This window comes from Bos indicus x Bos taurus, chromosome 2, assembly GCF_003369695.1.
Source record: "Bos indicus x Bos taurus breed Angus x Brahman F1 hybrid chromosome 2, Bos_hybrid_MaternalHap_v2.0, whole genome shotgun sequence".
In the NCBI taxonomy this organism is placed as follows: Eukaryota; Metazoa; Chordata; class Mammalia; order Artiodactyla; family Bovidae; genus Bos; species Bos indicus x Bos taurus.
This window is the reverse complement of record NC_040077.1, coordinates 18,808,343-18,825,753: the sequence shown is the minus strand read 5'-3', so window position 1 is coordinate 18,825,753 and position 17,411 is coordinate 18,808,343. Positions and strand designations below refer to the sequence as shown.

Sequence of the window (17,411 nt, the reverse complement as noted above, 5' to 3'; positions counted from 1 at the left end):
AATTCCTCATATATCTATATGACTATGTTCCATACAGTTAATGACTACATGGTCTCATATAATCATTACCGACAAGCTTTTCTGCTCCTACAGTAGTTTTTCTGCAATGTTTTAAAAAAACATGACTGGGTTTAAAAATCAACATTTTATGAATACCAAATACTTGATTCTCTCCAAGGCACATTTATTTCAGAAAATTACAAAGCATCTCTTCCTCATCATCTGGAAGAAATAGCTTCATGGTCAAACTAAAGACTTATTTTCACTAATATATATCTCTCACAGAACTATTAAAGAATTATAGTAGATGCTAGTTAAGTTTCAAAACCTTCAAATATATATATATATATATATAACCCCTATTAATCCCTCTACACAAGAAATTTGTCCAGGAGAATATTTAAATGCCATTATACATCTCAAAAAGAAAACATCATTAAAAATTTATTAAACAATAAAATAAAAAGCATAAAAATTAAAGAAAAAGCTTAAATTCTAACTTGAAAACTGTATACTCATTTAAAAATGAAATTGTGATAACATGTCATTTTATTCAGCTAAGATAGCTTGCAATTTATACACTGAAATAATATTTATTTAGAATTTTTAATTACATGGATACATTTAGAGATTGAAGAACAGTGAGCCATTTACAGGTAGTAGATACTTTGCCTCTATCAGAGCACAATCAGAAAATTACACAGCCAGTGAACTGGCCAGAGGATGCTTTATTCAATAGAATTCAATATGATGTCTCCAGTCTGACCTGTCACAAAAGGATTTCATGGGTTTTCAAATTCACATCTATTCTGATAGGTGGTGTTGACTAATTTTCAACTTTGGTAATGTATTTGATTTGTCCTGAAACCATTTGAAACATGAGAATTTCTTCTCTGAGTCAATTCAGGTAGAAAAGTATTTGAATGAGCTAAGGGATCCATGAAATGAGTCTACTTCCCTGAGCAACTCAAAGCAGACCCAAAATCTTGGACAGCGTTTTCTCTAAAGAGAGCTTGTGACTGGCTAAGGGCTATGCATTGCTCTATGATTCCCAAACAAAGAGAAACACTACGAGTTTTAAGTGTATTCTGTCCGTTTGGCATTTGGGCAGCAAATCACTGTAAGAGGTCAATGTGTGGTAATTTCATGTGCAAATATAATATTAAAAATGAGGCAACTGTCTGCATAATTACCAACAAAATCCCTTGTTATTAAGGGAGGGGACATTATTTCCTTAATCATCCAGACTAGTTCTTCAGATGGATCATATTAACTGAACAATTATTTAACTTTTCAATTTGTTGTGACTGCATGGATGGGGCCTCTGGGACCCATATACAGGAACATTTATCTCAGAGGAAAAACTAATTGTGCCTTGAGTTTTGTACTGACAAATCACATTATAGTAATTTTATTGTTTCTAATTAAAAATTGCTGCTTTACTAACAAGTGATAAAAGTTTCACAAATAACAATGCAGACTGGCTCCAAATAAAAAAGAGAAGAAAATCTAGGATGACACGCAATACTACACACAGGGAAGCTTTGCACACAGTTGAACACTCCCTGTTTCTCAATGTCATTTGCATGTCCCCAGCTCCTTCTTCTTCAGACCTTCTTTGGCTCCTGGACTCATCCTTGGACCTTTTCCCTTCTCTTATCCAGATATTTTTCCCACCTGTACCCTAGTTTTAAATACCATCTATATGCTGCTGCTGCTGCTAAGTCACATCAGTCGTGTCCGACTCTGTGTGACCCCATAGATGGCAGCCCACCAGGCTCCCTCATCCCTGGGATTCTCCAGGCAAGAACACTGGAGTGGGTTGCCATTTCCTTCTCCAGTGCATGAAAGTGAAAAGTGAAAGTGAAGTTGCTCAGTCGTGTCCGACTCCTAGCGACCCCTTGGACTGCAGCCTACCAGGCTCCTCCATCCATGGGATTTTCCAGGCAAGAGTACTGGAGTGGGGTGCCATCGCCTTCTCCGATCTATATGCTGATGGTTCCCAAATAATAATCTCGAGTCTTCACTTCTCTCCAAAACTCTAGACTCCCATATCCAACTGTTTACTTGCCACCTGTACAAGCCTAAAGTTGTTTTCATTCATTACCCATATCAGTAGGCCTTGTGTTTCACTGATAAATTTTTTGGAGACTCTCTCACTTCTCACTGTCCAGCTACATTATTTCTCCCCACTCTCAGCTTTATTGAGATATAATTGACATAAAACTTTGTATGAGTTTAAGGTGTACAATTTGATGATTTAATACACCTATACATTGCAAAATGATTACTACACTAAGGTTACTTAACACATCCGTCACCTTACATATTTACATTTTTTTGTGTTAAGAACATTAAGATTTATTTTCTCAGCAATGTTCAAGTACATAACACAGTGTCATTAACTATAGTCATCACACTGAATACTAGATCTCCAGAACTTACTCATCTTATATCTAGAAGTCTGTATACTTTGACAAACATCTCTCCTTTTTCTAGACACTCCAAGCTACTGGAAACCACCATACTACACTCTGCTTCTTTGAGTACCGCTTTCATAGATCCAATATATATGTGAAATAATACAGGCTGGATCATCGAAAAAGCAAGAGAGTGCCAGAAAAACATCTATTTCTGATTTATTGACTATGTCAAAGACTTTGACTGTGTGGATCACAATAAACTGTGGAAAATTCTGAAAGAGATGGGAATACCAGACCACCTGACCTGCCTCTTGAGAAACGTGTATGCAGGTCAGGAAGCAACAGTTAGAACTGGACATGGAACAAATAGGTTCCAAATAGGAAAAGGAGTATGTCAAGTCTGTATATTGTCACCTTGCTTATTTAACTTATATTCAGAGTACATCATGAGAAATTCTGGGCTGGAAGAAGCACAAGCTGGAATCAAGATTGCCAGGAGAAATATCAATAATCTCAGATATGCAGATGACACCATCCTTATCACAGAAAGTGAAGAAGAACTAAAGAGCCTCTTGATGAAAGTGAAAGTGGAGAGTGAAAAAGTTGGCTTAAAGCTCAACATTCAGAAAATGAAGATCATCACATCTGGTCCCATCACTTCATGGCAAATAGATGGGTAAACAATGGAAACAGTGCCTGACTTTTTTGGTGGGGGGGTTCCTGAATCACTGCAGATGGTGATTGCAGCCATGAAATTAAAAGACGCTTACTCCTTGGAAGGAAAGTTATGACCAACTGAGTTGAGTTCACTTCAGTTCAGTCACTCAGTCGTGTCCGACTCTTTGCGACCCCATGAATCACAGCACACCAGGCCTCCCTGTCCATCACCAACTCCCGGAGTTCACTCAGAGTCACGTCCATCAAGTCAGTGATGCCATCCAGCCATCTCATCCTCTATCGTCCCCTTCTCCTCCTGCCCCCAATCTCTCCCAGCATCAAGGTCTTTTCCAATGAGTCAACTCTTTGCATGAGGTGGCCAAAGTACTGGAGTTTCAGCTTTAGCATCATTCCTTCCAAAGACATCTAAGGGCTGATCTCCTTCAGAATGGACTGGTTGGATCTCCTTGCAGTCCAAGGGACTCTCAAGAGTCTTCTCCAACACCACAGTTCAAAAGCATCAATTCTTCGGTGCTCAGCTTTCTTCACAGTCCAACTCTCACATCCATACATGACTATTGGAAAAACCATGGCCTTGACTAGACGCACCTTTGTTGGCAAAGTAATGTCTCTGCTTTTGAATATGCTATCTAGGTTGGTCATAACTTTCCTTCCAAGGAGTAAGTGTCTTTTAATTTTATGGTTGCAATTACCATCTGCAGTGATTTTGGAGCCCCCAAAAATAAAGTCTGACACTGTTTCCACTGTTCCCCCATCTATTTGCCATGAAGTGATGGGACCAGATGCCATGATCTTCATTTTCTGAATGTTGAGTTTTAAGCCAACTTTTTCACTCTCCTCTTTCACTTTCATCAAGAGGCTTTTTAGTTCCTCTTCACTTTCTGCCATAAGGGTGGTGTCATCTGCATATATGAGGTTATTGATATTTCTCCCGGCAATCTTGATTCCAGCTTGTGCTTCTTCCAGCCCAACGTTTCTCATAATGTACTCTGCATACAAGTTAAATAAGCAGGGTGACAATATACAGCCTTGACGTACTCATTTTCCTATTTGGAACCAGTCTGTTGTTCCATGTCCAGTTCTAACTGTTGCTTCCTGACCTGCATACAAATTTATCAAGAGGCAGGTCAGGTGGTCTGGTATTCCCATCTCTTTCAGAATTTCCCATAGTTTATTGTGATCCACGCAGTCAAAGGCTTTGGCATAGTCCATAAAGCAGATAGATGTTTTTCTGGAACTCTCTTGCTTTTTTGATGATCCAGTAGATGTTGGCAATTTGGTCTCTGGTTCCTCTGCCTTTTCTAAAACCAGCTTGAACATCTGGAAGTTCACAGTTCACGTATTACTGAAGCCTGGCTTGGAGAATTTTGAGCATTAGTTTACTAGCATGTGAGATGAGTGCAATTGTGTGGTAGTTTGAGCATTCTTTGGCATTGCCTTTCTTTGGGATTGGAATGAAAACTGACCTTTTCTAGTCCTGTGGACACTTCTGAGTTTTCCAAATTTGCTGGCATATTGAGTGCAGCACTTTCACAGCATCATCTTTCAGGATTTGAAATAGCTCATCTGGAATTCCATCACCTCCACTAGCTTTGTTCGTAGTGATGCTTTCTAAGGCCCACTTGACTTCAAATTCCAGGATATCTGGCTCTAGGTGAGTGATCACACCATCGTGATTATCTGGGTCGTGAAGATCTTTTTTGTACAGTTCTTCTGTGTATTCTTGCCATCTCTTCTTAATATCTTCTGCTTCTGTTAGGTCCATAGCATTTCTGTCCTTTATCGAGTCCATCTTTGCATGAAATGTTCCCTTGCTATCTCTGATTTTCTTAAAGAGATCTCTAGTCTTTCCCATTCTGTTATTTTCCTCTATTTCTTTGCATTGATCGCTGAGGAAGGCTTTCTTATCTCTTCTTGCTATTCTTTGGAACTCTGCATTCAGATGCTTATATCTTTCCTTTTCTCCTTTGCTTTTCGCTTCTCTTCTTTTCACAGCTATTTGTAAGACATCCCCAGACAGCCATTTTGCTTTTTTGCATTTCTTTTCCATGGGAATGGTCTTGATCCCTGTCTCCTGTACAATGTCACAAACCTCAGAGCTTATTAAAAGGCAGAGACATTACTTTGCCAACAAAGGTCCATCTAGTCAAAGCTATGGTTTTTCCAGTAGTTGTGTATGGATGTGAGAGTTGGACTATAAAGAAGCTGAGCACCAAAGACTTGATGTTTTTAAACTGTAGTGTTGGAGAAGATTCTTGAGAGTCCCTTGGACAGCAAGGAGATCCAACCAGTCCACCCTAAAGGAGATCAGTCCTGGGTGTTCATTGGAAGGACTGATGTTGAATCTGAAACTCCAATCCTTTGGCCACCTTATGCGAAGAGCTGACTCATTTGAAAAGACCCTGATGCTGGGAAAGATTGAAGGCAGGAGGAGAAGGGGACAACCAAGGATGAGATGGTTGGATGGCATCACCGACTCAATGGACATGAGTTTGGGTCAACTCCAGGAGTTGGTGATGGACAGAGAGGCCTGGCATAATGCAGTTCATGGGGTTGCAAAGAGTCGAACACGACTGAGAGACTGAACTGAACTGATCTTATTTCACTTAACACAATGCCCTCAAGTTTCATCTATGTTGTCACAAATGGTAGGATTTTCTTCTGTTATGGCTAAATAATGCTCCATTGTCTGTGTGCATGTGTGTATCACAATTTCCTTATCCATTCATCTATTAATGGACACTTAGGTTGCTTCCATATCTTGGCTATTGTAAATAATATTGCAATGAACATGGGAGTGCAGATATCTTTTTGAGCCTGCAATTTAATTTCCTTTGGATATATACTCAGAAGTGAAGCTGCTGGATCGTATGGTAGTTCTATTTTTAATTTTTTGAGGAACCTCCATATTGTTTTCCATAGTAGCTGCACCAATTTATATTCCCATCAACAGTGTACAAAGAGTTCCCTTTTCTCCACATCCTTACCAACACTTGTTATCTCTTATTTTTTTGATAACAGCCATTCTAAGAAATAGGAGGTGATTCTCATTATAGCTTTAATTTGCATTTCCCTGATGATGTTGAGCATCTTTTCATGTGTCTATTGGCCATTTGTATGTCTTCTTTGGAAAAAATGTCTTTTCAAATCTTCTATTTTTTTTTTTTTTTTCAAATCTTCTATTTTTTAATTGGATGATTTGGGGGGTTTTTTGGTTTTGTTTTTGCTATTGAGTTGTATGAGTTCCTTATATATTTTGGAGATTAACCCCTTATCAATACAGATGATTTGCAAATATTTTCTCCCATTTCATAGTTTACTTCTGAATTTTTTGATTGTTTCTTTTGCTGTGAAGTTTTTTTGTTTGAGGTAGTCTCACTTGTTTATTTTTGCTTTTGTTGCTTGAGCTTTTATATGAGACCCCCCAAAAAAATCACTGGAGCTTTCACCCATATTTTCTTCTAGGAGTTTTACAGTTTCAGGTCTCAAGTTTAAGCTTTCAATCTATTTCAAGTTAATTTTTGTGAGTGATGTAAGATAGAGGTCTAATCTAATCTCATTCTTTTGCATGTGAATATCCAGTTTTCCCACACCTTTTATTGAAAAAAACTACTTTTTCGCCATTGAGTATTCTAGGCTCCCTAGTCAAATAGATGTTGATTCTATATGTACGGGTATATTTCTGGGCTCTTAATTCTATTCCAGGAATTAACCTGGTGGCAGTAAAGCATCTGTTTGCAATGCAGGAGACTTCAGTTCGATCCCTGGCTTTAGAAGATCCCCTGGAGAAGGAAATGGCAACCCACTCCAGTACTCTTGCCTGAAAAATTCCATGGACAGAGGAGCCTTGTAGGCTACAATCCATGGGGTCGCCAAGAGTCGGACATGACTGAGTGGCTTTACTTCACTTCAATTCTATTCCACTGGTCTGTATGTCTGTTTTTAATACCAGTACAATACTATTTTGATTACTGTAGCTTTGAAGAATAGTTTTAAACCAAGAAGCGTGATGCCCCCAGCTTCGTTCTTCTTCCTTAGGATTGTTTTGGCTATCTGAGGTCTTTCCTATCTGCTCTTTAGATACATGGACCCAAGCTTATCCTACCTCTGGGCCTTTGCACTTGATATTTCCACTGCTTAGAATCTTCTTCCTAGATCTTTGTGTGGCTTTGCTCCTTCATTTCATTTAGGTCTCTTCTCAGATATTACCTCTTCACAGAGACCTTCTTGATCACCTTCTGAAATAAACATCATCCTAAACTACCCTTCAGCAACCAGTCTGTATTCCATTATCTCACTTTGTTCTTTTTTTATAGCACTTACCACCACCTGATACTATATTATTTTTTATTCTTGTTTGTCTACTATCTATTGTTTCATCTAAATGATAAGTTCTATGAAGGCAGGGACTTTAATGGACAGTGTCTGAAGAGGACCACAAAATAAATATTTGTTGAGTGAGTAAATGAATACATGAGGATGCAAAGATTCATAATGCATGAAGTGTTCCTTAAGGAATTCAAAATGTAGTTGGAGAGGAGTGCCATTGATAAATATTATACAGTGTGATAAGGATCCAGAATAAAACAGTGGCAGTAAATATAAGACAAAATAATAAGCAAAGAAGGAAAGATTAAGTGGAACACTGAGCTGGGTCTTCAGGGAAATGCAAAATGAAATCAGTAGGAGAAAAAGGTTGACATGAGGCATTGAAAGCAGAGGGAGAAATATTACTAAGAGAATGAGAAAGTGAAACAGACTGTTTTCTGGAAATTGGGGTCTATACTGCTGGAGTGCCCAATTGTCAGGAAGCATTTAACAGGAGGCTTCCAGTGTGCTGTTTTGGATCTGTCAGGAATTCTCTGTTCCTTATTAATTCCTGAATATTCAGGGATTAAGAGGAGAGTCAAGCCTCTCCCGGGGGCCGAGAGATCCAGGCATTTCCTTCGTTAGTTTTCCTATACGGTGATAAGTATCCTCTTCCTTTTTATGAACCATATGGTAAAAGTGATTATTTACAACCCTCTCGCTTTCATATGGATGACCTCATGTTTCCTTGATAACTTGTAAGTTTTGATTTTATCTCTGCTGAAAATAGCTATCATGTAAGACAGTATAAATACCTACACAATGTTGAATAAAACACCTTTGCTCCATCAGAGCTTTGGTCCCCGTGTCTTTCCCTCTCTCTCTCTCTCTCTCCCCCTCTCCCCCCTCTCTCTTTTTCAGGCTGATCCCCTGGAGCGCAGAGGCTCTCTGAGTTCACTTTCCTGCCCAGGTTTCTGAGACCCTCTCAAGAACGTGCTCTGTGCCTTCACCCCATCGAGAGGGCGCCTGAGGCCTCCGTGAACAGAGCAAGCCCCATGTCAGGGACTTTACTGGCTTTCTGCATGAACCAAGGACTATCAGCCTCTTTTTCTCTCCTTTACTTTCTTATCAGTAATGGACCAGACCATCAGGTTCCAGTCCATTAAAGGACCTCAACACCCAATGAAAGGAGGAGAAGGGTGAGACATGGGGCTAAAGATGAAAACAGGATCCAAATCAGAGAAAAGGTGTCTTATGCTGTGCTAAAGAAAATGGCTGTAGTTGTCAATTGTTTCCTGTGAAATATTCGTAAATCATAATGCTTAGTAAACGAAACTTTTAATCAATTTGATTACCAATCAACTGAGGGTTTCCAACCTTTATGAACAAATTCTTGTTAAATATATTTCTAAATTGTGAAAGTAATGCCCCTATATTTAAAAACAGAGTGAGTCTAATATATTTAACCTCTACTTGATTGTACCTGCCTCTTGAGAAATCTGTATGCAAGTCAGGAAGCAACAGTTAGAACTGGACATGGAACAACAGACTGGTTCCAAATAGGAAAAGGAGTACGTCAAGGCTGTATATTGTCACCCTGCTTATTTAACTTATATGCAGAGTACTCATGAGAAATGTTGGGCTGGAAGAAGCACAAGCTGGAATCAAGATTGCCGGGAGAAATATCAATAACCTCATATATGCAGATGACACCACCCTTATGGCAGAAAGTGAAGAGGAACTAAAAAGCCTCTTGATGAAAGTGAAAGTGGAGAGTGAAAAAGTTGGCTTAAAGCTCAACATTCAGAAAACGAAGATCATGGCATCCGGTCCCATCACTTCATGGGAAATAGATGGGGAAACAGTAGAAACAGTGTCAGACTTTATTTTGGGGGGCTCCAAAATCACTGCAGATGGTGATTGCAGCCATGAAATTAAAAGACGCTTACTCCTTGGAAGGAAAGTTGTGACCAACCTAGATAGCATATTCAAAAGCAGAGACATTACTTTGCCAACAAAGGTCTGTCTAGTCAAGGCTATAGTTTTTCCTGTGGTCATGTATGGATGTGAGAGTTGGACTGTGAAGAAAGGTGAGCGCCGAAGAATTGATGCTTTTGAACTGTGGTGTTGGAGAAGACTCTTGAGAGTCCCTTGGACTGCAAGGAGATCCAACCAGTCCATTCTGAAGGAGATAAACCCTGGGATTTCCTGGAAGGAATGATGCTAAAGCTGAAACTCCAGTACTTTGGCCACCTCATGCAAAGAGTTGACTCATTGGAAAAGACTCTGATGCTGGGAGGGATTGGGGGCAGGAGGAGAAGGGGACGACAGAGGATGAGATGGCTGGATGGTATCACTGACTTGATGGACGTGAGTCTGAGTGAACTCCGGGAGTTGGTGATGGACAGCAAGGCCTGGCGTGCTGCAATTCATGGGGTCGCAAAGAGTCAGACACGACTGAGCGACTGAACTGAACTGAACTGATTGTTTAGCAATTTTTTGAGTACCGGTCTTTGTTTTTGTTTTGTTTTTTACTATTTAGCCCTACAACTGGTGAAGGTATATGACAGTAATCCCTATATCTATGCTTCTTTATAATTCTATAAGCTGGTGTTTGCAGCATTATCATCCTCTTCCAGGAAAACTTTCAATTCACAAACATAATTTGTGAGTTGGGGTGAAATCATCTATAATATACCTTGCTTCTTAAAGGAACTAAATTGTAAAAAGATCACTAATTTGTGTTATTATTTCAAAACTGTAAGTAAGCTAGAATATATCTATTGTCTTGTAGTATAGATGTGAAATTAATTTCCTTTTTAAAAGAAGCTATTTCCCCCACACAACATCAGAGGATTTATATCCACTTCCATTTGGGTTTATTGCTTAAAGGGATCATCAACCAGAAACTTGAAGGATTATACAGATTAAAAACAAATGTTTCTATACTATTCAAAGATCATCTACTGTTTTTAAAAGACATAATGACTCACAGATACTTGAAAGACAAAGAGCTCTGAGGGCTGTCAGCAATGCTTCTTTCTACTCACCCTGCTTCTTTCATATTCTTTCCTTGAGGCAGCAAAGAGCTGAGCATTGGATATGGCGATTCCACAAAATGGAAGATACATCTGCATGACCTGGGGGCAAAGAAAGTGTTGAGAACATTAAACCATAAAAATACGGAGCCAGATTCCACATTTCCTTCATATGCCTGATTTTAACACCTTTTTTTCCCAACCACAGAGGCTGAATATAGTGTTGATGCTAATATCTTAACTTCAGAAAGAATATTCTTCAGCGTTAACTATACTGTAGTCTCGGGTTTTAATTAGGGACAGTCACATCTGTGAAGACATAAAATGAGAAACAGGCTATGATGGCTATGACCCAGGAACTGTGTATAAAAGGCATCTTGTATACCTTCCTTGATCAATGAAAAATGAGTAAATGGGGGCAGTCTGATATATTTAAAATTTAAGGCAAGGCACAAACTCACACTTGGAAGTAGGAAAGATATAAGCCAACTTCTTTGTACATATGTATCAGTAGCAGGGATCTCAGCTTGATCCTAGAACCCTGCCAGCTTCAGGCTTGAGTTTGACTGTTAAGATGGGCCTGGTAGGAACCGAGGAGCCAGGGGGCCTAGGAGCCTCACTCAGAAGAGTTAAAATTGAACCCACTGTTCTGTTGACATAACTAGCTGCTGCTGCTGCTGCTGCTGCTGCTAAGTCGCTTCAGTCGTGTCCGACTCTGTGCGACCCCATAGGCGGCAGCCCACCAGGCTCCCCCGTCCCTGGGATTCTCCAGGCAAGAACACTGGAGTGGGTTGCCATTTTCTTCTCCAGTGCATGAAAGTGAAAAGTGAAAGTGAAGTCGCTCAGTTGTGTCTGACTCTGAGCGACCCCACGGACCGCAACCTACCAGGCTCCTCCGCCCATGGGATTTTCCAGGCAAGAGTACTGGAGTGGGGTGCCATTGACATAAGTAGACATGAATGCAAATCAGCGGGCTGGTGCCCCAGAAGCTGGTTTGAGGAGAGGCTGGGGATCCTTTAGGTGAGCACTCTTCCTATGGGAACGAACAGCCACGTGTGACAGGCCTGATCCTAACATAAATTTTCTTATTACAGGGGGTCTAGGTCTTGTGATTTCCAGTACTTCCTGGCACTCTCACTCAAATTCATCTCCAGAATCTCTGATTCTATGAGAGAGGAAGTGTCTCAAGTAAAAGCCAAAATAATTATTTCCCTAAACTCTTTACAATGTAGGGCATTGTACAAGAGACAATGTTTTGGGATTTCTCTGAAGTAGAGGCAAAAGGGCATGTGGGCATGTTTTATATGACAGTCAGTCTCTCTCTCTCTCTCTCTCTCACACACACACACACATATGATGCCATATGGAGAGGTACAGAGCAGTGGCAAAACCGAGCAGCTCCTTCCATGCCCAGAAGAGGGCAGTGCAGAGCTCCCTGGGGGTGAGGGATGAAAACAGCAAGGGAGGATCCACCCAGCAGCAGGTGTGAGACACTCACGGTGTTAGTAGAAATTGGTTAAGGTTGCCTCCAATACCGGAGAAGGCAATGGCACCCCACTCCAGTACTCTTGCTTGGAAAATCCCATGGACGGAGGAGCCTGGAAGGCTGCAGTCCATGGGGTCGCGAAGGGTCGGACACGACTGAGCACCTTCACTTTCACTTTTCACTTTCATGTATTGGAGAAGGAAATGGCAACCCACTCCAGTGTTCTTGCCTGGAGAATCCCAGGGACGGGGGAGCCTGGTGGGCTGCCGTCTATGGGGTCGCACAGAGTCGGACACGACTGAAGCGACTCAACAGCAGCAGCCTGCAATATGCTAGGCCTTATTCTTTTAAGCCCACTCAGCCATTTTCTCCGAAATGTTTCTCTTGCTTACTTAATTACATTTTGAAAACAATTACTTTCTAATCAGAGCTCTACAATGCACATGGTGTTTGCTTCTCTGAGTAAGCACTCCCTAACACTCCCTTCTTTTGTGAGTATTCTTTATTCCGAAAAAAAGTCAAGATGCGATACCCTCAAGGACTGCCGGAACCCTCCCAAGACCTCCTGACCCCGACTTTGACCACGTAAAGGCTTTCCAACAGGAAGGAAGAATGCAAGCTTGCATCTGCCCTACTTCTTATCTGCAGCACTCCCTTCCCCTCCTGAACTCTAAGACTCCTTCCTATTTTTCCCAAGGGAGGGCACAGTCTTGAGGGCGCTAGCCTCCTGCGGCCTCTTTTACTTGGCAAAGCAATAAAAGCTACTCTTTTCCACTTCACCCAAAATGCTGTCTCTGTGTTTCAGTTTGGAACCAGAGAACAGAGCCCAGGATTTCGGCAACACTGGGACACCCAGAATGAGACTACTTGGAGTGGGAGGTGCTCTTGTAGAGGGCTGGAGGTGGTCTAAAGATGAAGGGAACTTCACAATTCCTATCATTTATTTCCTATTAAAATCTTGCTTTGGCTACCTGGGCATCCTCAACTCTGACAGAGTGTCCCTAAAAGTATTAATGATTCAGAAGGCCGTAGAAGCTAATGCTGAGACCCTGATTGCTTTTACTGAGATATAGTTGATGTAGAGTATTATATGTTTCAGGTGTACAACACAGAGATTCACAATTTATTAGAGAAAACAAAGAATTCAATAAACACACTCATATCTTATTCAAGAAATAATAATTTATAATAGTAGCTTATATTGACAAAGTCCTTGGATATGATGTTAAGCATTTTTATATGCACTATATCATTTGATCCTCACAACTACATACTTATACTATCCATTCTACTTTTCAGATGAGAAAACTGAGGCTTCACAAATTTATCAAAGTTGTTTGGAAATATTCTCCTTATATTTCTCACATTTCTGCACATCTTGCAAACAAAGGCAACGGCTCATCTTTCCAGAGTGTTTATATAGTTAACAGTCTTGTAAAACAGAACAAAGAGCAGAAATGCTTACTATGCAGTATAATGAAGATAATGCCTCTCTCTGAGGCAGAGGTCAGGCAGGTTTACTGTCTATTATAAAAGATTTTGGTTCCCTACATTTCAGGTTCTTCTCCTGTAACGCATGCCCTATGTAATCTGTATGATGCTCTTATTAAACATCTTATCCCAAGCCAGAACCACCTGTTCACACATCACTATTTTTTTTTTTCATTTTCCCTGTAGGGGTGTGTGTGTGTGTATGTGTGTGTGAAGTTCACACATAGTTACTTAGTATATGTCACGTTAAGGCAAGAGATTCACAAACAATTACTAAAGTCAATATCAAATTTCCTTATTCTCTTTTTTACTGAGTCAGTTGCTACTGATTTTATTTCCTCATTCCAGTGATTCTCCCCTTTACTACATTACGCTTCCTTTATTTAAGAGAAATTTTATGTACATACTTGATAAAATCTAAATTTAACATCTTTAGTCTCCTCACAAATAAGGTAAGGACTTTGGAATGCTTCAGCTCTCAGTACTACTTCCTGATATACTTTTTTTTTTTTCTAGTTCTATCTTGTTTTGCTACTACAAATTGGACATTGTTTTGTTATTGTTATTAGGCAGTGCTTATTTTGATTTGTCCACATGTTTGCCAATTTTTCCCTGTTCATTTCTTCCAGTATCTCCTTCTTCCCTTCTAGGATAATTTTCTTTCTTTGTGAAGACAATCCTTTAGAACATTCTTCAGCATTGGTGGTAAATGCTTTGTTTTGTATTAAAATGTTTTTATTTTATGAACTTAAAAGTTAATTTATTTGAGTATACAAGTCTAAGTTGACAGCTGTTTTCTCTCAGTACTTAGAAGATATTCCCTCATCATGCGCAGTTAATGCTGTTGAAAAGTCAACTGTCAATCTAATTCTTGGTAAATTATTCATCTCTGTCTTTTTTTTCAAGAATCTTTTTATGTCTTTTTGTACTTTTCCACCCTCAATAAAATGCTTTTAATTAAATTATATAGAACTCATACATATGTATATATAGATGGTTACATAGCATCACCAACTCAATGGACATGAATTTGAGCAAACTCTGGGAGACAGTGAAGGGCAGGGAAGCCTGCTGCCCTGCAGTCCATGGGGTTGCAAAAAGTCAGACATGATTTAGCAACTGAGCAATGACATATATATATAAAATCCTATATGTTATATATCTAAAGATTACTATGGATGGAGGCAATACCATACCTTCATGAAACACAATAAACTAAAAGAAGATCTTTACTTACAAAGGGAATGATCTATACTGTGCCATTCACTGTCACAACAATTCAACACTTCCCGGGGTCAGACTCAGCCCCATCGTTGTTGTTGTTGTTGAGTCACGTCCAACTCTTTGCGACCCCATAGACAGCAGAATGCCAGGCCTCCCTGCCCCCCACCACCTCCACCCCCCACCACCACCCTTATACAACAATGTATAGAATTTCTTAATACATATGCAGGAGAAACAGTCAAATACAATTTGAAAGAAGGGAGTAAGAAAAAGCTGAAGCATTATGGAAACAGGAGATAATGAAAAAAATTTTTTTATATCCTTTCTCAGTTCCAGTGCAAAACATGTCTTTTTTAGAAAAAGAAATACTGTTCTATTCTGCTCTTTCTGAAGTCCCCCTCCTCCAAGAAACAAATACTAATTTGGTCTTCACCATCTAGTTTCTGAAGGCCAAAGGGTCTAAAAAGCCTTAATGAGTAAGAAGCTAATGAGTCTGTACACCCTTGTGCAGCACTTTTCAGCTTGAAAGCACTTTATGAACACTGGCTAATTAATCTTTACAACATCCCACTCAGAAAGGGAGTTAAACTGAAAATCATTAAACAGTGTGAAAAAGTCACTTTAGCCCTGGAAACTCATGAAAAGTATCACTAATAAACATAAAATCTGAGCACTGGGACCGTCCATCAATGTCCTAAAGAAAGACAGTAGGTACTGAGCCCTTTGACTGCAGAGAAAGGCCATTCACGCCCCATGGTCTGGTCTGGTCCAATTACACATCATTAAAGAACACGGGGGCTCTACACTGGATGCTTGCAGTGAGAGGCCCGGGGCCATCCCCTTTATGAACCCCACTCCTGGAGGCAACACAGCTGGAGGTGTCCCATCACTGTCAGCCAAATTAATGTGGTTGCGGAGAGGTTTCCCGACCCACACCTTGCTTTTCTGTGCAGATCCTGAGATCTGCCTTGAGGCATTAACTATAAGGCACTTTGCTGATTCAAGCCCTGCTGATTTGGAACTGGGGGTGTTCTAACAGTTGTAATTCAAAAGCTAAATAAACACTTCAAATAGAGTAATTTGGAAAATAAAGCATCAAAATAGGAACCAGTCACAGGATTTTCACATAATGAAACACTTTCCACATCTTTTAGAAATAGAATACTTGAAATAGTGAAAAATTAGTTTGAAACTTTCTGGAAACTCCAGGAGAAATTCCTGCTTCCAGAGGTATAGTTTAAGTTCACTGTAATCTTTCTATGCAAATTCAGTTAACTACAATAGGTCAGGTTTTTATTTCAAGAATCAGAATAATAAATGTATCTTATCAGATCACACCAAAGTATATACTTTTGGCTGAAGCGTGCCTTTTCCTCTCAGAGCTGTGCCCTCTGTGAAGAAGTCTCTAAAAAATACAGAGGCATAAAGTACAAATTTGTTTAAATAAAACACTGGCATCTGGAATAGATGATCCAATCACATACTTTTTGAAACTGCCTACTTTAAGAATGAAGACCCTAAGAGAATGGGTGGAAGGAGAATTTTACTCACAAAAGATGAGAGAGAACAAGACGGCAAATAAGGAAGGAAAAGGTCACTATTCCTCCACTTCCCCTTCTTAGACGGGGCGGGGGGGGGGGGGCGCGGGGATGTTAGAGATTCTGCCTCTGCCCTGGGGATTAAAGCTGGGCCCCCAGAAGACTTGGAGTGAGGACCCTTCCACTATTCTCAGCTCTCTCCTTAAAGCTAATATTGGCTAAAATATTCCAAAGAGTATGGATATTCCAAGCTTTTCCATGATAGACAGGCTGAGTTCAATTCCTGGCAAATTGCAGTTCAGTATCAAATACTTAATCTCTTGGACTTTTTAGAGGCTCTGGTCTGCTGAGCACTTGAATTATGCAGGTACCAGTCACATTAACCAATAGCCTTATCTCTGCTGAGTTGTGCATAACTTAGTCTCTTAGTCATGTCCAACTTTTTGCAACCCCTTGGACTAGAGCCCACCAGGCTCCTCTGTCCATGGGGATTCTCCTAGCAAGAATACTGGAGTGGGTTGCCATGCCATCCTCCAGGGGATCTTCCCAACCCAGGGACAGAATCCAGGTCTTCTGCATTGCAGGCAGATTCTTTACCATCTGAGCCACCAGGGAAGCCCTTATCTCTATGTGACCCCACTCCTCACCCTCCAGACTTTGGAAAAATAAGCCTCTTGTGGCAGTTCTACATTTCCACCCTCCCACAGACATCGAAGGGAAAACCCTGAAAGATCCCATTTTGGGAGCCATGTCCTTTCTAAGATAATTTGGATTGTCACAATATTTCAACAGAAAATAAAAGTACTCATATTTCCATCACTCAGAGATAACCACTATTAACATTTTAGAAACCATCATTCAAGTTTTCTTCTCTCTCTCTCTTCACATAAACTAAAATAGGCCTATTATATAATAATAAAAATACTACATGTAATATCTACATTTCTTTACTTTTTATAACCAGCTATAACTTATTATAACCAATTTTTATTAATGCAAAATATTCCATTGCTTAGTCTGGAAAAAAAAAAGAAAAGTCTGGTTAGTATAGAGAAAAAACTAGATTAGCGGTTGCCTTGCAATTAAATCTTTGCACATCCCATGATTATTTTCTTAAAATAGAGCCCTAATATTTGAATGTATTTAATTTAACACACATTTAATGGCTTTAATACTTCCTCTGTACCAGGCAATATTCTAAATGATTTAGAATGTTAATACTAGT

The 17,411-nt window shown here is 39.9% G+C and overlaps 1 protein-coding gene across 1 annotated transcript in view; it reads right to left on the bottom strand.

Annotated features, from left to right (window-relative positions):
• The window catches only part of PDE11A (phosphodiesterase 11A), a 422,322-nt gene that overhangs the window by 262,277 nt on the left and 142,634 nt on the right, over window positions 1–17,411 (bottom strand). Inside the window, exon 3 of the mRNA XM_027556915.1 lies at window positions 10,460–10,549. Within this exon, the coding sequence (XP_027412716.1) occupies window positions 10,460–10,549 (90 nt within the window). The remainder of the gene's footprint in view (window positions 1–10,459; window positions 10,550–17,411) is intronic.